The sequence below is a fragment of the Rhamphochromis sp. 'chilingali' genome, assembly GCF_963969265.1.
Source record: "Rhamphochromis sp. 'chilingali' genome assembly, chromosome: 2".
NCBI lineage: Eukaryota > Metazoa > Chordata > Actinopteri > Cichliformes > Cichlidae > Rhamphochromis > Rhamphochromis sp. 'chilingali'.
The window spans coordinates 50,585,350-50,608,709 of NC_137930.1; the positions used below are offsets into that span (position 1 = coordinate 50,585,350).

Consider the following 23,360-nt stretch of genomic DNA (forward strand, 5'->3'; position numbering starts at 1 on the left):
AAAAACAACAAAATACCCCATCATATATTGAAATTATATCATTTTGTCTCACTAGTTTTAAGCCTCTCGAAATGAGTGGCTAGGTTTAAAATGGTTTTAAGTTTTTTGGATAACCCACCGATCATTGTCCAAAACACTACACTGGAACCTTCAACATGAAAATGTGTTAGTTTGTTAACTTGCAGAGGAGGAACTGCAACGAGAAAATTATAATCTTATAGACAACAGTGTTCTTTCCTCAGGAGCTGTACAGTTCCCTCCATTCATGGATAAAAATGATCTTGGTCTTTGTATCACACTTGATACCTTTTTAGTTAAATTAAAATACTGCTATATTTTCTGGAGTATGATAAGGACATAAGTAACACAACAACTGAAAACCTCAAACTTAAGAAAACATGTTGCCATAGTGGCCCGACATCCTATTCCGTTATAACACAAAGGACTTTACTGAATAAAAACGTGACGGGGAGAGAAAAACCTGTGCAGACATGCCCTGAAATATGTTCTTTTACATATTCTTTAATTCTAAATAACCGTTGAATGGAAAATACCCACAAGTGGGAAAAGCCCTGCCCAAGCATAATTTCTGATGTAATTTTTTTTTAATCAGGCCTCCTTGAGTCGCATACACCCTACAAGAAGGCCTGCCTAAGAAGAATTGAGCTACTCCTCAGCCTATCCATCTCCAATCTGTTGTATAAAGTGTACTAGTGTACTTTAAAAATGTCTTGAGCCACCCCTCCTCTTAAAATACTTTCCTGCGAAACTGTTGCAGAGACTTGTTGAAAATTGCAAAGATACATGCAAAAATTCTATTTTTTTTTTTTTTAGAATTCTATTTTTTTTTTTTTATACTTTTTCAACATGTTCAAAATAAAGATTCAATCAATCAATCAATCAATCAATCAATCAATCAATCAATCAATCAATCAATCAATCAAAACAGTACATAAGGTCATAGAGCTTAACAGACTTTGTACAGTTCTGACAAGCATGAAAGTCAATATTGGGAATGATCACCTTAGGCACACTTTCCTGCAAAAGTAGTCCGCAGGAATAGTTCTATAGGCATCTTGAGGGGCATTAAAAGATCTTCTTTGGTTGTGGGCTTATTCTGTTCTCTGTCAATATCTCATGATCTCATGCTGCTTCAATAATTGAGGGCTTTGGGGAGGCTAATAGAACATAGAAATCAGATTTGGGAAGAAGACGACAAAACAAATATGTATGTACTATTTCTTAAGGTGTCATAGTGTGTGTTTTTCTATCCAGATATACTTTTAGTGCCCTGACAGTCATTTTGACAAGCTCCCTAACACCATTTCTGAAATGCACCTCAAAACCACGACAGAACTTCCACGATGTAATACAGATGACTGTACACGCTCACTGCTGTATCTCTCTAATGACCTCCTGTGTACATGTTTACAATGACTACTGACAGGGACTAGAAAGAGAGAGTACATTTCTCCTATATTGGCTTCCCTTCATTGGCTTCCTGTCAAATCCAGAATTGAATTCAAAATCCTGCTACTTACATACAAGGTCTTAAATAATCAGGCCCCATCTTATCTTAATGACCTTGTAGTACCATTTCACCCTATTAGAGCACTTCGCTCTCGCACTGCAGGCCTACTTGTTGTTCCTAGAGTATTTTAAAGTAGAATGGGAGGCAGAGCCTTCAGTTTTCTTCTGTGGAACCAGCTTCCAGTTTGGATTCGGGAGACAGACACTATTTCTACTTTTAAGCTTAGGCTTAAAACTTTCCTTTTTGCTAAAGTATAGTTAGAGCTGGATCAGGTGACCGTGAATCCTCCCTTAGTTATGCTACAATAGGTGTAGGCTGCTGGGGGATTCCCATGATGCATGTATTTCTTCTTCAGTCACCTTTCTCACTCGCTATGTATTAACAGACCTCTCTGCATTGAATCATACTTGTTATTAACCTCTGTCTCTCTCCCACAGCATGTCTTTTATCCTGTTTTCCTTCTCTCACCCCAACTGGTCACGGCAGATGGCCGCCCCTCACTGGGCCAAAGTACTTGTTTAAAGGGGGGTCATATGATTGCTGGGTTTTTCTCTCTATGTATTATTGTAGGTTCTACCCTACAATATAAAGTGTATTCTTCACTCTATAATAAATGTTGCCACTGATTTTCAGTTACTGGTCATTGGATTGGTTCTTATAGTGCTTTTCCTCTTGAGCACTCAAAGCATTTTACACACCACGGCTCACTCACACAACCACCACAATCATATAGTTGGTTGAGTTTAATTTATAATCACCTCTGTCAATCCTTGATATTTATTATTCACCTTTGTCAGTCCTTGATCCTTGATAATTTAATATTAAGTGATTTGTATATATTGTGCTATTTCTTAAATCTGTAACATATTGTATTGTTTCTGTTACTGTACTGGAGCAACTGCACCCACATAATTTCCTTAGGGATTAATAAAGTATGCTAATTCTGATTCTGATTGATAAGAATGGCTTCTTGACAGCTGCTCTTCCGCTGAGAACATTTTTGATGAGACTTGATAAAAACTGAAGGGCCAGATGCATCTCTCAGGTCTTATGTCAGGCATTTGCTTGATATTTTCCTATTCATGAAGACATGACTTTTAGACAGATTTTTGCTGCCAATAGTTTTTTTAGGCCTGGTTTTTCTTTTGTCCTCTCCTCACCCAGTTTCCTCAGATTTTCTAAGGACACAGCGCACGGCATGGTGAGACATGCCAAATGTTTTGCCAATAGCTCTTTGGCTATCATTGTATTGGTGCAAAAATAGTATTTCATTTTTTGTCGTTAGTACTATTGTATTGTGCTATCACTGGCATTTTTCAAATACACGAACAAATCATGAATTTTTGTGACAGGCTACTAGTAACAAAGTGCCCAAAGATACATTCCTGTGAAAATGGTACTGGACTAAAATGATTTTAAATTATTCAATATCCAAAGAAAAACTTTGAAAGACCTGCAGAAAGTTTGGAGAACTATTGCTCAAGACCACTTTAAAAAATTTGAAAAAAATGTCTGGCTCCTTGGATGCAAATCTAAAGAAATGAAGGGTGGCTCAAGATCTTAGTCTTAAATGCAGCTGCTGTTTATGCTGGTGAAATTAACAATGAATTATGGGCCTGTTAGACTTCTTTTAATCCACTGTGAGCTAGAGACCTCTAGTGTTTAGAGTGGAAAATGTACCAAACTGGTAGCAAACTAAACTAAGCTGGTTCAACAAATGTGTGAACTTTTATTTCTCTGTTATTTATTCCATCTTTCTTAAAAATCAAGTACATCACGTAAAAGTTACAAAGGTCAGTATTCATCATGAAAGGGGTACTCCGGATGATCACTCCACCTGAGTTTTAAAAAAAAGTGTTTACTACCATTAATATCGAGGATTTGGTTCATGCATTATACAACAAAAAAATGTTTAGATATTTGTCCGTCAAAGCTTGTACTTACATCAGCAACTCAACAAACCGAATATTTTTGTTCAGTGCTTCAATGGCTTTCATTTCTTCCTCAGTCAGTGAAAAATCAAATATCTGAAAAAAATAATTTGCTTCTGTTTAAATTCATCCATTCATTATTTCATTCATTCAACTGTTTAACCCTTACATACTGTATATATTTCATGTCTTTGCATTATGATATGCCAGGATTCCTAAGTGTCTACAACAAAGTCTGAACTACAGATCTATTTAGAGTGTATAAATAGTCTAGCTGACATTAATGGAGGATTAATTTTTAATTAATGTTTCAAAGAGCAGGGAGAAAAATAAATATTATGCACAATCTCGTGCTCTGATTTACTTTAGACATGAAAATAATAGCGATAACGATTTCATGAGATTTTATTAAAGGTGAAAATGGCAAAACCATTCTGGAACTGGTTGGATTTATTGCATAACCATGTATAATCACTACAAACATTAAAGGCTGTCCTCATGTCTTTGTGAATTCAATATTATTTTAAACTTAGAGTAAAAAACTTGCTTATTGCAAAATAGTCTGAGCATTCAAAGCATTGCCTGTGCAGCATTTGCACATTTCTTACATTTACTGAAATGGCAGATCAGGTGACTTTATAATCTTATGACCTCTAATTCCTCTTTTGATCCCTGTTTCGATCTCTTTTTAATTTCACTTAGCTCAGACAAAATGGGTCCTAATTAGTTTATTGTTCGATTATTTTCTTACATAATGCTTACTTTTGTTTACAGGTGCAAAGCACAAGCACCAGTCAGTGTAGGCTAATAATATAATTACACTTATAACTAAACTTGCTGCAAAACCTACGGATATTTGTGTTTGGTGGATTATTTGTTTGTTGTAACAATGCTTCTTGGCAATAAATCTCACACTGTTGCAAGGCCTGTTTATTTCCCCTTGAATGTGCCACATGTGTAAGGAAAATGCATTTGGGGCTTAAACAGCAGAGTTGAGGATGTGGGCTGCGCATCAGCCTACAAAAACTTGTAGCACCTGCTCAAAAGTATAACATTTTAAAATAGTTTTAATTTTGGGTCATTTTAGGGAACATCATCAAATTTCAGGCCAGAAAGGTGGCATTTTGGGTATATTTACTGTTCTCCAATGTCAAAATGGTCAAATATAACCAAAAATGCATGTAAGAGTTAAAACCGGGCAGCAATGGTACCATAACTTTGACTTTACGTGCACATAGAGTTAAAAATGTTGGTACAGTACCTGGAAGTTATGTTTGATCCGCTCAGGGTTGAAGCTCTTTGGGATCACTACAACTCCTCTCTGTATGTTGAAGCGCAGGGCCACCTGGGCACTACTTTTGTTGTATTTTTTCCCAATGGATACAAGCACCTCATCGTCCAGCAGAGGAGGACATTTCAAATTCACCCTATAAAAGAGACACAGTTAAATACACACCATGTCATTTACCAAATGAATTCTGCTTAGGGTCACGTTGAGGGTTTGGTAACAACAATAATTTGTTTTTATTTTTGCAGTCTCACATTAATGCAGTAACAGGGGGGATAAAATCACAATGACCTCACACCAGCCTACATAAGTGTATATATTTTCAAACCTACCAAGATGCATCTCTGGAGGAGCCAATTGGGCAATAGCCAACAATCACGATGTCATTGTGACGACAGTACTCCAGAAGTTTTGGTTGTGTGAAATATGGGTGGCATTCGACCTAAAGGTAAATAAGAAGAAGGGAAAAAGATGACAGGGCTCAGTCTTACAAGTAGGAAGGAAACTGGATGGGAATCAAAAGTAAAATCTATTCCATTTAATCTAGATTAATGAAAGAAAATGTATTTCAGCATAGTGTTTGACTATTTTTTGGCAGAGAGTCTATTTTAGAAATGCCTTCATATTAAAAACCCAGAATACTAATGTATGCCATACAGTACTTTTTTACTTTGTAAACTACCCTCATTGAGATGTCATTAGGGGTCAGGAAACAAACTGGGATCACCTGGTTGGATACGGGTTTGTGTTTGAGACCAGGTTTATTCAGAAGCAGCTCCAGCTGCCTGCGATTGAAGTTGGAGACTCCCAGGGACTTAACCAGTCCAGCATCTTTGCAAGCCTCTAAAGCCTGACAGAAGAAAATATTAATATCTTATCAAAGATTGATAGTAGTAATCTTTACAGGCTAACTGAGATAGCCAAGAAAAATACAAGACACAAGGAAAAAAAACTGTTTATGACACTGTCCTTGAGAGTAATGTGCTGCAGAAAAAAACACTCTGACCAGTATTAACATGTAAGAACACTTGAATAAGATAAAACAATGCCTACCTAATATTTTATTAGATGCATGCAGTACAAATGCAAGTACAAAAGTCGTGAGCCATCTCCCTTTTAAAGAAATATTTTGCAAAATGGAAAATAGGTGCAATCAATGAGTGATAACCATTCGGTTCTACATTCCACTTTTTGACAGAATCACCGACACCACTGGCCGAAATGCAGAAATGAAAACCACCCAATGACTTAAGAATAATAGCTTGGAGAACTGGTTCTCAAGACCTCTTAAACATCACATGGAAGTCTGGCTCCTAAAATCAAAGTATAAAGAACTTAGAGGTGGCTCAAGAGCTCAATCGTTAGATTTCATTTGTAGTGACGGCTTTATGATGTCGCTACAAAGGTTGTGTTAAGTTCTGCTCGTTGATTTTAATATTTTCTGCCTATGATAACATAACTACATGAAGAATGAAATCCTTGATGTGCTGATCGGGATTCATTCATTCAAGCCCTGCAATGAAGTCATGCTTAGCTTGACATGTGGAGGAAAAGCATATTCTCATGCAAGCTGCTAATACAAATGTAAAAAAATATTTTAATTTACATAACAAAACAACAGATTTTTAATTTCATAGTGATATTATATTAGAGATGAGCAGTAGACATGCAAAGACTTTACATAGTATGACCATTGTTTTAATAGAGCTCACCTCCCATGTTGCACAGAGATCTGTGTGGTGGTAGATGTAGTTTCCATCTTGGTCCTTTGGATAAAAGGCCTTTCCAGGCTAAAATATATGCATAATTAAATACTTTGCATTAAAAGTGGTTATTTAAGCATATAATTTATAGTGACCTAAGGTGACACAATGTGTTCATGGTCAAAACGCTTAAACAAAGAAACATACTGATTCCAGGTACCCAATCTTAACCAAACACCTGTCTACATAATCTTATCTGATTCTAATGTGTGTAATGTGGCAACGGCCAGATTTGAAGTATTTGCTATGCAGCTCTTGTGTTTGAACCCCTATTATCTAATTTTGCATAAATAATTAAAAATACTTTGCTGTAAAAATTAGTAAAATTATTTTTTAGAAACCTTGAAGGCCATTGGAAGCTCAATGATGTAGAGATCCACATAGTCCAGTTTTAAGGCTTTCAATGTCTTCTCTAAGGCTGGTCTCACCAACTCTGGTGGATGGAAGGTATTCCAGAGCTGAGAAAAATAACATTGCTAAATTTAAAAAACAATTTAAACAACCTGAACATCCAGGCAACAGACCATTGCAATAACATGATTAATTCTTGTAGGTTTATAGGAATGAAAGTTGATTAAACAAAAGCTAACAAATATTACCTTTCCGCAGTAAAAGATGTCCTCTCTTCTAACGGTTCCATCAGCTATCTTCTCCCTAATGGCTTGACCCACTTCATGCTCGTTGAAATATACCAACGCCCCATCAAAGTGCCTGTAGCCCACATCTATGGCCAGCTTGACACAGTCCAATGCAGTGCCTCTGGGTGTCTTTAAAAAAAATCACAGAAAATATACATTTTATTTGATTTTTTTTAAGCTACAGCCACAGTGTGTACTTCTCAGTGAAACTCAAATCACTAAAGGTAAACAAGCCTCGCATAAACGGGGAATCAAACACAGCACTCTAAATCTAGAAATAGAGAGACTACGTGATATTTTCCTCACCGTTTGAGGGTCCCCATAGGTGCCCAGTCCCAGGAGTGGAATACTGTTACCATTACTCAAAGGGATTCTGTGGCTTTCCGCTGTTAGATTCATGTTTGTGTCCAAAATGTGGACAATTGAACTGCAGCGCACTTCTCTCAAGGCTAACCCATAGATTGGCCATGAACCTTGAACCATCAAGACATTATCTTCCACTCAATTGCACAAGTGACTTTGATCTGAACCAGAGCAGTGTGTCCATTTTTAAAACAGTTCTTCACCAGCTTTTCAGAATGCCATTTAACTTGAGAACAAAACACTCTTATAATCATAATCAAATGTGAATATGACACCAGCACTTTGTGAGTATCTTTTCAGCAAACAGTGTTACAACCAGTGGCGGCTCCTGAAAAAAATCTCAGGGGGGGCAATTTTTATGATATCGACTAAAATGACCCATTTAATGAGTACATCAAACAACACAATTTTAATTTAAATTTAAAATGAACAACCATATTCTGGCCATTTGTATAGATTTGTAAAAATGAACAACCACGACTTGCGCTGGAACCAACTCCGACAAAAAGTCCTGTTGTATGCTTTTGACTTCTCCTTCGTTGCCTGGGTTAGTTGAATTTCGGGCTTGTCAGGTCCCAACTCTTTAACTTGCAGTTTTTCTGCCATTGTCCTTCTGGCAAAAGGGTAGGTTAGAAGCGATCTAACCGAATTTGGGGGAGGCTGTGCCTCAACCGTTAACAATACCGCTGCCATCGTCTCTCTCTGACCTTATAGCTCACTTAGGCTACTGACTGAGGTAAAATTCTAGAACAGCAAATCTTCGCGCGTTTTCTGCAGGGGCGCAATTTTAAGCGCCCCCAAACCATTTAATTCAGCGACGCTGATAGGTCAAATATTTATTATTTTCCCCTGGCAACCATTTAATGATAGGCTATTTCGCTGCATATCAAGGGCGCTTTGACGAGCGCCCCAGAAGAAGAAAAACACCGTTTGTTGGTTGAACTTTAATGAGTCAGCTGGTGAAAATGTTAAAATACGCCTGTCTGTATATGGGCACACACATAGTAAAACTATCATTGATGAATTTTTTAAAAATATATATTTTTACTCCTCCACATTTGGGGGGGCGGAGCCCGAGCACCCCCTATGGGCCAGCCGCCACTGGTTACAACGTTACAAAAAAATGTCCATAGGCCTGGCTGAAGCCTGAAGCCAACAAAACCTAATACATTTGAATTTCACACAGCCTATCATGAAGTGCCATAAATAAATAACGTCACCAGAAGCATAACACAGTATTACTGTACTGAACTGAACCCTGTGTAAAGTTTCAGAATAACAAGAATCAGGCAAACTCTTGCTGCTCAGTGGACTTTGTCCTCCTGATAGCACAGCACACGCAGCCAGTGGCTCTCATATCAAGATTTTGACCCCGCCCCACTCTTACCTCAACGAGCGCGTGCGCTCTAATTTGACCAACAACATCTGGGGCACACGAGCATGCAACACAGGTACCCTTTTTTTCCTTTAGTGCTTCCTGTTTGCTGCAACAGTCCAAAAAATTATTTTCCCCAAAATATCACACGTAGACAATAATACCCTCGACGCTTACAAATGCTGAACTGATAGAGAGCGCGCGGAGGACAACGCAGGTACGAAGTAGGCGCTCTCTTCGGCTAGAGAGCAATGACATATAGCCTACGCTTCAGACTACCCTCCCTGTACGTGCCGTTGAATCAGAGTAAACTAGACTTGGAGAACAGAAACTGTTTCCGATGGATGCGATGGAAAAACAGGAGTCGGGACATACTGCTGTCCTGTCAGTCGAGAACGAAGCAGAGAGCACGCGAGAGGAGCGGTCCGGTGCACTCGACCAACATGACCTGGACACGTGCCCCGTTTGTCATCTAAGCTTCCATAGCAAGGAGCCCAAACTTTTGCCGTGCCTGCACACTTTCTGCGAGAGGTGCTTGCCTTTACCGTCGAGGAATCTGGACGTGACGGAACCGTCCGTCTCCCAGAGCGACGACGGCGCGACCAAACCACGTGAGTCACTTTGTTTACAAACACAGATCAAGGACCGATTAATGGCTGTCAACCTTTTCTACAACCAGAGCAGCTGCACGCACAACTGCATACATTTTACAAATGCTTGTAGCTACCTCTAACCATAATCACCTAAATGTCTAAATGTCATAAAAAATATAATCTGATGGTAAATAATACCAGAAATGTACAGTTTTACTAATTTACACCAACACCTATGCTCCTGCTTGATTCCAGTAAACGTGATCCGCTGTCCGGTGTGCAGGCAGGAATGTATGGCGGCAGATGTGGTGGATAATATGTTCGTGAAGGAGTCATTCGAGGCTCCCAGCAGCACGGTGGAGAGAGCAGTCCAGGTTGGTAACAAATGAATTAATATCAATTTGGGGACAGGCTGGGTTTTTGAGGGTAATTATCAAAATATAACTACGTAAGTTTTACTTGTATTTTTTATTTGTCATTGGCCATGCAGAAAAAAACATTGCTCTTGTAAGAACCAGAATAAGGCACTAGATGATTTCCATTTGCAGTGATTTAATGGGCAGGTGCACACTATATTAAAGGAGATATCTGTAAAAACAAAGCTACCTTGTCTTCTGTTGGTTTGTAGCTCTGAAATCTGGGCAGCAGAAGCAATGCTTGTCAGTAGAAACTTCACTGATATCAACTTAGCAGATAAGGGTCATCATTGCATTCCCTTGATTGAACAAGAAATGGTAAAACATGTGCCGAGCCATCATCTCCACGTCATGTTTCCAAATATTTATTAACTTTTGATGCTTGACTCCTCTTTCTATAGCTCTGTATGACCTGCAATGACAACACAGAAGCTGCTGGGTTTTGTGTTGAGTGTGTGGAGTACTTGTGTACCACCTGTGTGGAGGCCCACCAAAGAGTCAAATTCACCAAAGACCATATGATCAGACAGAAGTCAGAAGTATCACAAGGTACTCAAACCTACCTGCTCATTTAGCTGTTTTAAAAAAAATTAAATGCCTGTGCTGACGTATCATGTGATTCTTGCTACCGCAATATTTTAATGGGCAAAATGATAAGTATACATCAGTATGCACTGCATGCTTTTTATACTGTAAGAATTAGTTTAAAAATAACTATGGTGAGCCTTTTGCTGTTTTCCAGACGTTTGTGTTGTGTCGAATCAGAGGCTGATGTTCTGTCATATCCACAAACAAGAGCCACTGAAACTCTTTTGTGAGACATGTGACCTGCTTACCTGTCGGGACTGCCAACTCACCAAGCATAAAGACCACAGGTACCGCATTGTTTCAGTAATATTGATTGACAGAAGTGGGAATCACCAGGCACCCCTCGAAATGATATCACAAAACATTATTATTGCAATTTTTTTTCACCACTGTTCATGGATTGATTTGATTGATACTGTGATCTCTCCATGTGATGCATTTGAGGCGGAGAAAAAAATTCACTGAGAGATTAAGTTACACCCCCACCCCCCAGTTCATTATGCATATTATGCATATTAACCTGTCTGTATTAACTCACTAATGTTTTTGAATTAGTTATCAGTTCCTTGAAGATGCTTATAAAAACCACAAAGAGCACATGGAACATATGACTCATCAGTTACAGGAGAAAAAGAAACTGATAGAAGAGGTATCAGACTCCATAAATAGTGGGTATGTATTTCATTTTTCCTTAAAGATGTCTAGTTAAAAAAAAGTCACTTCTTCCATATTAATAAATGTATATTTTGTTCTTAGTCACACTTTAAATGTATGTTTTTCAGACTTCTTCTGGTGGAACAGAACCGTACTTCTGTATGTGATGAAATAAAGAAATCTGTCAGCAGTTTAATCCTCGCGATAAACAAAAAGGGCAAAATTCTACTTGATCAACTTGAGGTATGACAAAGACGATTACATGCAGCAAAACAATACTGTGTAGTAAAACTATCATGGACTAGTTTTACTCTGTAGTCCTGTAGCTTGCTGTGGAGTTGTTTCCAGAAGAATGTTATTTGTATGGTGAGTTTCGTGTGGCCTCGAGGCTCAGAGTTCCGCCACTCAAGCTGCTTTAACACTGCACTCCTCTTTTTCGTTTTCTTTTTTTGCAGGCTGTTACAAAAGATCATGAGAGTCTCTTGCGTAAACAACAGGAAGACATTGGCTATCTCTCCCAACACCTGGATCATGTCATCGACTTCATCAAATGGGCCACAGCCAAGAATGGGGGCACGGCCCTCTTGTACTGTAAACGTTTGGTGAGGCCTCTTTAATCAATTAACCATAAAGCAGTATCTTGTCACAGTCTTGTTTTCCTGATCTCAGGTTGTCTTTAAGCCTAGTATGTCTCGGATGTGATGAAGCGCAAGCATATGGCTTTTGCAGCATGCATGTTCCTCCTCTGAAAATGACTGATAACATTCCTTCTGTTTGCAGATTCTGTTTCAGATCGAAAACCTCCTTCAGGCAAAATGCAGTGCTTCATTCGTACCGCAGAGCACCATACGCTTCCAGTGCCGAGCCTCTTACTGGGCCTCAAATGTTGATTTGGGTAAGAGATTAACAAATGATGTGATCCACAGCCCTGAGAATGAATGGATTATTTGTTTTCTGCTCCAGTAAACTTGTATACCTTGAAATTTTATTTCAATTTTACTTAATAATTTTAGGGGCATTCTTCCATAAGATTGTATCTGTGGTGGTGATCTAAGTGAGACTTGCACAGTATTAATAAACAGGCATGAGGAGAGTCAGATGGTCACGGGGAGTTAGCTGGAGGCCAGTAAAACTTGGATGACAAATCCTATTATTTATTAATGCATTTGCACTTCTCTCTCACACAATGTCAGTTTTACTCTGACTGTTTTGAACTACCTTCATTTTTACTGTTAATTGTTTGTTTTTTTATCACTGTTGTAAATATATAAATTCCTGGACTATCTCACACTATAAGCCTCCTTACTAGGCACCTGTGGCATTTTATTTAATTGTGTTGTTTACATGGTATGTACTGTACTGTTTTTACTCTTCATCATGCTGCTGTAACACACAAATTTCCCTTGTGGGATCAATAACGTATCTATCTATCTAAATGAAGGATTCATTGAGAGCAGAGCTCAGCATTAAATGAAAATCCTTGTCTAGCTGTTTATTAGGGGTGCAACGATATTCGTATCGATATTGAACCGTTCAATACAGTGCTTTCGGTTCGGTACGCATATGTATCGAACAATACAACATTTGTAATTTATTTTATCAACTTTCCTTCTGACGATGCTGTCTGTGTGGAGCGCTCAGTGAATCTGCGTTCGACTACTCCGCCTAGGCTGCACTGTCGAGCGCAGATCCACTGAGCGCTCCACACAGACAGCATAGTCAGAAGGAAGAGCGCAGGGCAAGCTAGCGAGACAGAAGTTAAGCTCTCCTTGCAACATGGCAAATTGAACCTCTCCCACCCTCATTCAGATCTGGCGTTTGGAATTATTTTGGTTTTCATGTGACGTATGACCCTGAAGGTAAGCGCGTCATGGACTAAAGTAAAACAGTATGCTGGATGTGCCACGCAATGCTCAATTACATGGGTGGGAGCTAGTGTGTTAGCGCAGTTAGCTCGTTAACGTGTTGGCCATCTAGCCCCACGCAGGATAGCTCGTTAACGGAGATTTGCCGTGTTGTGGCGTTAACGTCATTTCAACGAGATTAACGCTGACAGCACTAGTGGGAACACAACGAATATGACTGCACATTTACGCCGACATCATCCTAGTGCAAAGACAAGTGGAAGCAGACAAAAACAACAAGCATGCATGCTACAAACTTTACCCGACTCATTTAGACAGCCGTTAGCACATGATTCTCCTTATGGGGACCTGATATGTTTAATATTGTGGCGAGCTCAGACAATGAGGAGACGGAGGTATCGTTTGGTCTTGCTTCCCGTGAGCTAGCCAGGGAGCACAGCCGTTTATTGACATCTGCAGAAGAACACTGCCGCTAGCTAACTGCTCAGTGCGGCAACCGCACAGCAACAACAACAACAACACACAGGGCGCCCTCTGACCCCGGAAGGACACACCGTCGCAGCGAGAGGGCGTCACCCGTCACTATGGCAACATAAACAAAACATAACTGTACAAACAGAACCCCGAACAGCCCTGACCCGCTATAATATGCTGCTGAGAATATAGCCCAGAAGAAGCGTATAGTATAGCTTTTATTTTGGAAAGAGCCATTTCTCTGTAATAAACTCTCTTTTCCAAAGATGAGTGATTCCTCAATCAGATTATTTATTTTTTTAAATTACTTTTGTTTCAGCAACATTAAATTTAAAAACTGTACTTTTGAGTTAAAATATATATTTATAATTTTAATAAATGACAAATTAAAAAGGCATGAACATTTTTTTTGTATCGAAAAAATATCGAACCGTGACACCAAAGTATCGAACCGAACCGAACCGTGAATTTTGTGTATCGTTGCACCCCTACTGTTTATATTCATCTGAGGCTGACAATCATAATGAAATGCAACATTTGTCTAATTTAGTCAACAGAAGTGTCTGAGGAAAGCAGAATTTCCATAACTGTAAACTGGATACATAGCATTTTGAAATATAAAAACAAGAAAACTAATACCATCACATGTGGATTTTTCACAGTTTATACAGTAACTGATTAAATGGAACAAATTAATTGAAATTGTTATCTTTTGTTGCTTATATCCAATTGTAACCCAAGTTAGCATAATTTTACTTACTAACTGCCTCGAGTTTTACATATATCTCCCTACAGTTCTCTGGAATTTTCTTTCTGTACTGTATATATTTCATCACTCCCTGTTATGCTCATCCTGTCTCTGTGTGTATGTCCTCTCAGGCACTTTAATGGTGGAGAGTGTACCAGGCCACCAGCTGGGTGGTTTTCATCATGAGCACACCCACAGTGGGCAGAGTTCCTCAGGCTCACCCCACAGCATTGCCCTGGGAGCTCCCCATAGCACTCTGGCTCAGCTCCAGATGCAGGTGGACAAGCTAAACCCCCAAGCTCATTGGCAGCCCCAACCACCTCCTCCCCCCTGCACATGGCACCAAAGCATCCAACTACAGCAAACTGTCCCAGGGCCCCTACAGAGAGGCTCTCCCTCCCACAGTTTGCCTCCCCAACCAGACCACAGGTTTACGAGGCCTCTGCCCAACCATGTTAGCTCAACTAGGAGCATACTTTCTCCCCAGGTTACTGTGCGTTTCTTTGTGTGAGTGTGGATGTGTGCTTGCCTAAGTTTGACTGACAAGCCTTCTTAACAAGCACAGACAGCAGATGGCATTGTCCTAAATAGAGCTGACAGCTTTCACATCCTGAGCAATTTATGTCTTTCCTTGTCAGGAAGGATTTTAGTTTTGGATGAACTTATAGCTCAAAAATAAAGTAAATCAAATAAATCTGCATGACAAACAGCAAGCCAGCATGTAACAGAGGACAAAGGGGAAACTTCTTGAGTAAGGCTTGATAATATCTTCTTATTCAAGTTGTTTAGTCTGCTTCACTGGATGTTTGGGTTTCAATTCTGCAGCAGGACAATACTGGCATGTAAAGTGCAGACATTTGTTTTCTACTGATGTGAACAAGTTGTTAAAGCTGCACAGGAAACTAGTAGTAAAGGAGCAGCAGTCTTCTGCAGACAAATCTGGAAAGCTGATTGAGACTTTTCAAAGCATACTGTGGTCACATTGCATTGGGTTTTTAGATTGCGGCATAATGGTGGGGCCTTTTTTATCACATGCAGTAAAATGATTGTGGCATGCTCTCCCTTTTTCTGTATTGTCTCCATTCATCATAGTATCAGCAGAGAAGGACAGGAAGTGGCTCCACCTACCAAACCAAGCCCATGGATGGATTTTTCTCCACACCTTTCTATGCACAAATAACTCTGCCACCCCTCAGTGGTAGTGTCAGTTTACCTCATTCACAACAGAGGGTAAGCAACTTCCTGTATTGACTGAAGGCATTGTCATGGTATAATATCTGCTTTTAAGTAATTGATTTGCAATGGTGTGTTTAGACTGAGCCCACATATATGACCAGGAGAAATGATTCAACTGGTCCAATGTATACAGTGAAACCAAACTATCCTCAGGGAGCAGAAACTTCCTTGTCAAGCAGAAATGGTATGTTTGCAATTATTTTTGCATATTGTTTTTTTTGCAGTTTTTTTTAGCATAGAGAATATGTGTAATGTTGTATTTTTTATAATGGACAAATGCATTGTAAACTTTTCTGAAGCACCAAGACATCAAAGTTCAGTGGTGTACACTCCAGTATCCCAGAAAAAAACAAGGTAGGGGGGAGCAGTATGCGCACTTTTGCAAGTATACAAGCACAGATTATCTCTTTGTTCTGTTATGGCACTATTAACTCTGTGCTATGGGTCTCTTAAGTGAATTTATCTTTGATTGATTTTTGCTTTGTTCCCAAGCAGCATTTTTTGGAAAGCCCCAGAAATACACCAGGCTAGTGGAGCAGTGGGATCTGCTGCAAAGAAGAGACAACGATCATCTCCAAGGCCTATAATTGTCATCAAAGATGAGCCAGATGATGAAAGTAGTTATGTAAGAAGGGAATGATTTATTTCAAATACTGTATAGATTTTGTATTGTTGCTAGTTGCTTTTATCTGTAACTTCACAAGTCACAAGTCAGTGTATTCCTACTGCTGTTCCCAAGCCCGGATAAGCAGTGAGGGTTGTATAAAGAAGGGTAAATCTTGGCCAGTTCAACCATGCATATCTTAAAGAATGAGATTTCCATATTAGATCGGCATTAACAACAACTGCCTTTGGTCTTGTTGGCCAATAGGGTCCCTTTGAAAACTGTGCTACTGTAAGCTGAAGACAATGAAAGAAAGTTCAAGTTCAAGTTCAAAGTTTATTTGCCACATGCAGTGGCAGGTTGCCCTGCAGTGGAATGAACCCGCCCCCCGACCTTACACATACAACACGGACATCACATGGGGATACAAGTCAGAGAATGGTTGCATTACAGAAAAAACACTGAAATGTACACTACAATGGGAAAGGTACAAGAGGAAAAAAAGAGACCTCTACTCATGCTGGGCTACAGGAGGACAGCATGAGAACAGGAAACAAAAAAAACTCCTCTGCACAGAAAAGCACATACAGTAAATGTCCACAGTACAACATTATAGAGCACGTGACCAGCAAGAGGGTTGGGTAGGGGATAAGGAGTAATCCTAGGCAACACAGCAGTCATCCTGCCACCGCACCGACTCTCCAGCGCGGGCCCAGACCCGCCTCGTGTTCCCAGGAGGCAACAAGCATCGAAGGCATTGGAAGGGGAAGGGAAATGTGTGCATGGGATGGGAAGTCATCACACAGTCGTTATCAGGGAGTTTTTGTTCGGCTCCAGCCCCAGCTGGCGCCATGGTGTCCGCATGTTGATGTTGTCAATTTTCTTTTTATGCGAGCAGCTCAGACACTGGTCTCTCAATCTCCCATCCATAATTCTCTTTTAGGTTTTAGAGAACGACAGTGAGAGACTGTTCGAGGGAAAGTAATACACACGAGACAAGACAAGGACAAGAGGCTAAGCAGGGAAGATAAGGGGAAGGAGGAGAGGAAAAAAGTGCGACCGCCTTCGCCGAGAGCCAAGAGAGAGAGAAGAACGGGGAAAGGCGTGTTAGGAGGCAGTGAGAAAGAAGGAAAGACAGGAGTTTGAGAGGTGAGAGTAGGGACTTTAAATGTAGGTACTATGACTGATAAAGGGAGCAGATTGAATGCCATGATGGAGAGAAGTAGGGTAGATTTATTTTTTGGGGCAGGAAACCTGGTAGAAGGCAAGCAAGGCCAAGACCATTGGAGGTGGATTCTACCATGGTATCGAAGAGAAATTGAGTAATCTTGAAGGAAAAGATTAGTATTGTTGAGGTGAAGGTGGTATTACACAGCATTATGAGTATGAAGCTGGAAAAGGGGTCACCTTGAATGTTGTCAGTGCATATGTCTCACAGGTTGGATGTCAGAACAGAAAGGGGAATTCTGGAATGAGGTGGATGAAGTGTTTAGACTGTGTCCCCAGGAGGGAGAGAGTAGTGATTGAAGCAGACTTCAGTGCACTTGTACTGTACTGGTGCTTACTGATCGTCACCTCTCTTTCCCATAACTTCATGGTATGTCTCATCACCTTTATCCCTCTATAGTTACTACAGATCTACACATCATGCTTATTCTTGAACAGCAATATCAGTACACTTCTCCATTCCTCAGGCATCCTGCCACTTTCCAAGATTGTGTTAAACAATCTGGCTAAAAGTGATTAAAAAGATGATTGTGATTGTTTAGCATCTTAAGGTGGATGTTGTTATGATTTGGAGCTGCATAAATGAATTAAATATTATGAATGACTGGCAAATGAAAACCAACGTTTCCCTTTAAACGTCCATATTTGATCAGTACATCAACAAATCAGGTGTCCACCTATAAAATGGGCTTAGTCAGTGTTTCTCAAAGAGGAACACAGGATTATATATATACACAGGGGACTAGTTAACTCAGCAAGCAGCAGGAAGTAGAAGAACACAGGTAAAAGTAATGAGCAATATGTGAAAACAATTTGGGCAAGGATGGCAATCACAGAGGGAGGAAGAACAGAAAGTAGGAGGAAGCACAACAGATAGCTCACCTTCAAAGTAAAACAGGAAATAACCAGAAGACAAAGAGTCTTCTTGTCTCATAGACAAGAAGACTCAAACTAGACACAAACTAGACATGATATCAAAGACTGGAAAAGGCAGTGATGCATAAATCGTATTTAATAATACATACATAAATAATTGTATAGTATTGTATTGTCTTGTACATAAGACTTTTATTTTATTTTATTATTTTTTCCCCTTTTCTCCCTTTAGATTTTTTGTGTACACTGAGGGCCATGGGAGCATTGCAGTTTCAAATTCCTGTGTATAACTGTACATATGGTCTTTGACTTTGACAAATACAAGACGGTGGAAGGAATAGACAGGGAAATGCTATGTAAACTAAAGCTACTACTACTACTATCAATAATAATAATAACAACAATAATAATAATAATAATGCAGTAATAACCAATCATGAAAACTTTCAGCACCATGATAAATCTGTAAAATGTTGGTTATGTTATTTTCAGTTCTTGTTTTCTTGTTTTTAGGTACATCCCAAACAAAGAGCCAGCCTCCCCGACAGCACAGATGACCAATCCCAAATAAATTCCCAAGGTGAAGATGTCCAGACTTGTATACATAGCACAGACAACAAACCCTGTTGCTCTTCACACGCTCCAAGTGAGCCACTGGGCCAGAGTAAGACTGGACCTCCAACTCATATCAGTTCAGTGGGGGAACAGCAGCAGGTAGAGCAAAATAAAACCCAACTGGAAGACTCTAATGAGGCCTCGTGTGCTGTGTGTCAGACTACAGGACAGCTGTTGTGCTGCCAAAAATGTCATAAAGCTTTTCATCTGACGTGCCACATTCCAGCTCTCCTCAAATCTCCAAGGTCAGCTCCATCAAACTTTATTTAATACTGGTCTTGGATGAAAATGTCACAGCTCATATGTTTTCATTTTAATAGCAATTCAATCGCTTGTTTTCTTTGTGGAATTAAAAGCACGTCAGAACAAATCCACTTTTGGCAAGTTGATTTTTACATCTTGGAGGTGTGAGATTTACATCTGACTGCAGCATTATGCACTTGTTGATGTGAGTTACTGCTTACTGGCTGTTGTTTTCAGTCTGTAAATGGTCTCTTTTTCAGCAGGGAATGGTTTTGCACTTTCTGTTGTGACCTGTTAATGCCTGAGATGGAGTATGTCTGCAAACCTGAAGCCAAAACGATAAAGAAGGAGACGGATTTTGAAGGAGCATTTTCCCCTGTGGACAAACGAGTCAGTGCTTTTTAAAAAAAAAAAATGATTTACTACCATTTATGTAATTATAATAATGATAATACTACAATAGCCAAATGACTTGAATGCCAAGTAATTCAAATTAAGTTCAGAATTCAGCATAATCTGATAAGTCATGTATTTTCCAAATTTACAGCCGTTTTGTAAAACACCAGTAAGCAGCATCTTTTTTAAAAAACAAATCCACTCATTCATTAACAGAGAATCACCAGTTATCATTATGACTACATTATATAAGATATAAACCGTAAATACAGCTGCGTTCTCTGCAATAAGATAGATCATCCCATCTTACCTCAGTTTGATCCACCAGTTATGTTGTCTTAATATAGGCCGAATGTCTGAATGTTCAAATTTGGTCTTTTCATTCTCACATTCAGCACATTTCAGATAACTTTACATTTATAGAAATACTCGTCTCGGTTTATGTGGGGATGTTACTTGATTATAGTGTGTAGGAGGCAGAAAACTTGTTAGTTTATACGACATTACTTTAATTTGTAACCAGCGCTTATGTTCCTAAATGTACGATTTTAAATCATGGGTACAAACACCAATAAAAAATAGTAATTGTAAGTAGTAAAATAGTGCAGCTCATCTGCTTTTCCCTGAACAGGAGTGTCAGTCAATTGGGAAATGAACCATCAAGTTTTTTCATGTCTTTCTTCTCTTGCCCAGCCAGTTGTAGCGGATGGTCACCCCTCCCTGAGCCTGGTTCAGCTGGGGTTTCTTCCTGTTAAAAGGGAGTTTTTCCTTCCCACTGTCACCAAAGTGCTTGCTCACAGTGGGTCATATGATTGTTGGGATTTTCTATTATTGTAGGGTCTACCTTACAATATAAAGCATCTTGAAGCGTGTTATGATTTGTGCTGTATAAATAAAATTGAAATAGCTTGGGTTAGAAGGGAGTTCCTTGTCTAATTTTGTGTTTGTTATCTTAACAAGAAAAGTTCTGTTTTTAAAAAAAAATAACATGCATAAAGCAAATGTTTGATGGAAAAAGTAAATGTGTAGTCATCCTGTACGTGATAGCTGTTAGGTTAGCTAATATTCTCATCTGCTTCTGCAGTGCACTGCCTTCTCCTACGTGCAACCAAGACTTGTGCTGTCACACTAGGGTCTTGTCTGCTGGCTCAGTCTTCAGCTACGCAGTTCATTTTCCCAGGAGATTTCACCTGCACTTCCAAGTACAACACTGCCAGAACAGGCGTTGGAGGCAGGGAGTAGAAATAAAGACGTCATTCACCCTGTTACAAATCAGTTTACCATCAAAAGGATTTCAAGGCTGTTATTTTTATGGTAAAACATTTACATTGCTTTAAAACAGTGGTTTGTTAAACTTAGTATCTGAAGGGCTAGATGCCTGACATTGCATCATGCATTTAATAACTGATAACAACTGGTAAGAGTGCAAGGGCTGACACAAAGCAGAACGGTGTTGAGAGATCCTGAGAGACGACTCTTACCAGTTTAATATTCTGCTTGACACACCACAGATGGGAGAAATGTGTTTGGTTGTTCTGACATGTATTAATTCAGGCTTATTTTTTGTGTTGCAGAAGTGTGAGAGGCTGTTGCTGTACTTGTTTTGCAGTGAGCTCAACTCAGTCTTTCAAAAGTCTGCATCTCTCTTGGTGAGTCTGAACGTAAGACTGACTATAGTGGAAAAATTAACAGGATTACTGTCAGATGGAGTTACTGTAACTGTAATTTTAATTGTATGTAATGCACCATATTTATCAGTGATGACAGAAATTAGAAATCAGAGGCAGAGCAGCTTTACTGTAAATAAACCGTAAGTTCATTGCAGGCCCAGAACTTGCAGTGTTTGATAATTGGACTTGAGGGGTCAGTGTGATTCTGGTGGTTTGGCTTGAAATAGCTGTTTATTTGAACTTTTACATGGCAAAACAGGGTAAAACTCCATAGTCCCATGTGCATGCTGTTTACATGTCGATGGACACCACAGATTTGAAAAAACTAAAATGACAATAATGTGTTATTGTTCTGTTATCATTTCCTTTCTAAATACTACAGGTACATGCTGATGACAGTCTGACTATAAAGGGACCAGTGAGTTTTTCCACAGTGAAAAACCGTCTAGAGGCTGAGCAGAGTATGTGCTATCAAAACCCCGCAGAGTTTGTATTAGACATCAGGCTCATCTTTGGAAACTGTGTGGCCTGCTGTGAGGTACCATAGACAAATATTCTGCAACAATAACTATTATTCAGTTCTTGACACCTGTTATTAAAACTGTTTCATCCTTTTCGTTTTATCTTCCTTCAGTGCCAGAGTAACACTGAACTTGCCGTGACATGTAGGAGATTTAAAGAACTCTTTGAAGATTATCTGAAGCTCATCTACCCTGATCAGACCTTTCCAGAAATCAAACCAGAGATGTTTCAGACTGCTTCACCCGATTGTCAAGATTCTCAACTCCAGTCTCTTGACAATATATTCCCACTTGCAAAACGCCAACGCACATATTCAGATTCCCAGGATGCACCAAGCTGTCACAGTGGAGAAGAGGGTATTGGATTAAAGCTCCAGTTTTCCTAAACAATTGGATATGTGCCAGATGGCACAAAGAATGTGTGGTGTGTACTGTTTTATTAAAAAATATTGCCTTCAAGTTACCAAATACATTTTAGTTTTAATGATTAAATGGTATTGCATGACAAGAATTATCAATTCAGACATCAAATGGTACTTTTTTGTGTTCAAATCAGAATTAAAGCTAGTAGGTTTTGCAGTATTTCTACTTCTGACTGAAACCTGACATTTTAGTTGTTCTTTTGTTACTACTCCTGTAATCAAATGACAGTAATCACAAACTCTCAGGTTTCTATTGTTAAAATGTGTTTCAAGGCCCCTCACAGCCAGAACATCGTGAAGGAAAATGCAGTTTTATTTACCATCTTTTAATGTATATTCTGGCTTCTTTATATTATATATTCTGGTGACGCTGCCCATGTAACAATATGTGTGATTATATCCGTCAGGGGCATAATGTTGACGTAAAAAGCTTTCTTATAAACATAAGGCATGGAGAATGGTTTTCTCATCACCAGAGGTCAAAACATTTACGCATACACCTTCCTGCATTCAGGTCAACTTGCATAACTGAACAAGTATAGTAACTGTTATTCCTTATATACTGAGTAGCAGCTCCAGCTAAGGTTTAATGTTCTACGCCTTTTTTGCTCGGTAGCTCCATGTTAATAGAGTTTAATGTTGTTCTACAAACTCCTTTGTGTCCCACGGGGCAGATTTCAGTCTGCCTTTGATGTGTTTGTGACCCTCTGCAGATTGACATAGACGTGGCAAGACCAGCTTTAAGGAGCTTCAAAGGAGCTGCGCTACACCCCCAACAACAAGATTAACACTGTTTGAATGCGACCTTGGCCACTCCAATTTCCTTCACCTATTAGCTTGCAAGTCAGCTCATGCTGCGTTTACTTGTTAAACCCCAAATGTAGATTTGAGGTGGAGTGAAGGAATGAGGCTTAGTTGTTTTTGGTGGACTGAAAGGCATGGGAAGTTGCCCTCTGACTGTTCTCCAGCCAGCTGGACTGGAAGCATGGCAGGGTCCTGGCTTTCATGTTGGACATTCTTCATTCCTTTTATGGCATATTATCTCTTATTAGATAAGATTAGGATTGGTCAGCACTAAAGACTTGCCCTTTGTTGTGATAATTCTAAGAAGGGGTTGCTACGTCTTCAGCTGATAGAGGACTCCAGGAACTACATATGCTTTACTATAGTAGTACTACAGTCTTAACCCAAAGGTACAGCACACAGAGCACCCCCCCCCCCCCCCTTTCCTTTTTTTGTTTTGCATATTTGTTACATGTTTCAGATCATCAAACACATTTTAACAATAGATGAAAATAACCAGAGTAAAAACCAAATCCTTAT

At 39.4% G+C, this 23,360-nt stretch overlaps 2 protein-coding genes across 7 annotated transcripts; one reads left to right on the plus strand and one right to left on the minus strand.

Moving 5' to 3' along the window:
- Nucleotides 1-954: 954 nt before the first annotated feature.
- Nucleotides 955-7,682, minus strand: LOC308391319 (aldo-keto reductase family 1 member D1-like). Its single transcript, XM_080873912.1, has 9 exons — nt 7,458-7,682; nt 7,113-7,280; nt 6,855-6,971; nt 6,463-6,540; nt 5,478-5,600; nt 5,083-5,192; nt 4,724-4,889; nt 3,476-3,558; nt 955-3,368 (listed from the first exon to the last, which is right to left on the minus strand). Exons 1-9 carry the CDS (start codon nt 7,632-7,634, stop codon nt 3,326-3,328), a joined length of 1,065 nt encoding a protein of 354 aa, XP_080730038.1. The 5' UTR covers nt 7,635-7,682; the 3' UTR covers nt 955-3,325.
- A 1,231-nt stretch (nt 7,683-8,913) lies between these two features.
- LOC308391288 (transcription intermediary factor 1-alpha-like) lies at nt 8,914-23,254 on the plus strand. Of its 6 annotated transcripts, XM_080873864.1 has the most exons (19): nt 8,915-9,500; nt 9,738-9,856; nt 10,300-10,447; nt 10,641-10,773; nt 11,042-11,158; nt 11,269-11,383; nt 11,596-11,742; nt 11,921-12,035; nt 14,359-14,714; nt 15,320-15,457; nt 15,542-15,647; nt 15,763-15,817; nt 15,956-16,088; nt 18,684-19,030; nt 19,289-19,418; nt 20,999-21,073; nt 21,477-21,632; nt 21,729-22,039; nt 22,751-23,254. In XM_080873864.1, the coding sequence occupies exons 1-18, from the start codon at nt 9,230-9,232 to the stop codon at nt 21,999-22,001; spliced, it is 2,934 nt and encodes a 977-aa protein (XP_080729990.1). In that variant the 5' UTR covers nt 8,915-9,229; the 3' UTR covers nt 22,002-22,039; nt 22,751-23,254. The 6 variants fall into 6 exon arrangements, with proteins under 6 accessions (XP_080729994.1, XP_080729993.1, XP_080729990.1 ...); XM_080873866.1 differs by lacking the exon at nt 22,751-23,254 and having other exon boundaries at nt 19,292-19,418; nt 21,729-22,732; XM_080873863.1 differs by lacking the exon at nt 22,751-23,254 and having other exon boundaries at nt 21,729-22,731.
- The last annotated feature ends 106 nt before the right edge of the window (nt 23,255-23,360 follow it).

Coding starts and splice junctions, on each gene's coding strand:
- LOC308391319 (XM_080873912.1), bottom strand. CDS start 7,634: ATGGTTCAAGGTTCATGGCCAATCTATGGGTTAGCCTTGAGAGAAGTG. Junction 6,972..7,112: donor ACATCTTTTACTGCGGAAAG/GTAATATTTGTT, acceptor TATTTTTCTCAG/CTCTGGAATACCTTCCATCC. Junction 3,369..3,475: donor CGGTTTGTTGAGTTGCTGAT/GTAAGTACAAGC, acceptor TTTAAAACTCAG/GTGGAGTGATCATCCGGAGT.
- LOC308391288 (XM_080873864.1), top strand. CDS start 9,230: ATGGATGCGATGGAAAAACAGGAGTCGGGACATACTGCTGTCCTGTCA. Junction 14,715..15,319: donor GGAGCATACTTTCTCCCCAG/GTTACTGTGCGT, acceptor CATTCATCATAG/TATCAGCAGAGAAGGACAGG. Junction 19,419..20,998: donor TTTCCCCTGTGGACAAACGA/GTCAGTGCTTTT, acceptor TTTGTGTTGCAG/AAGTGTGAGAGGCTGTTGCT.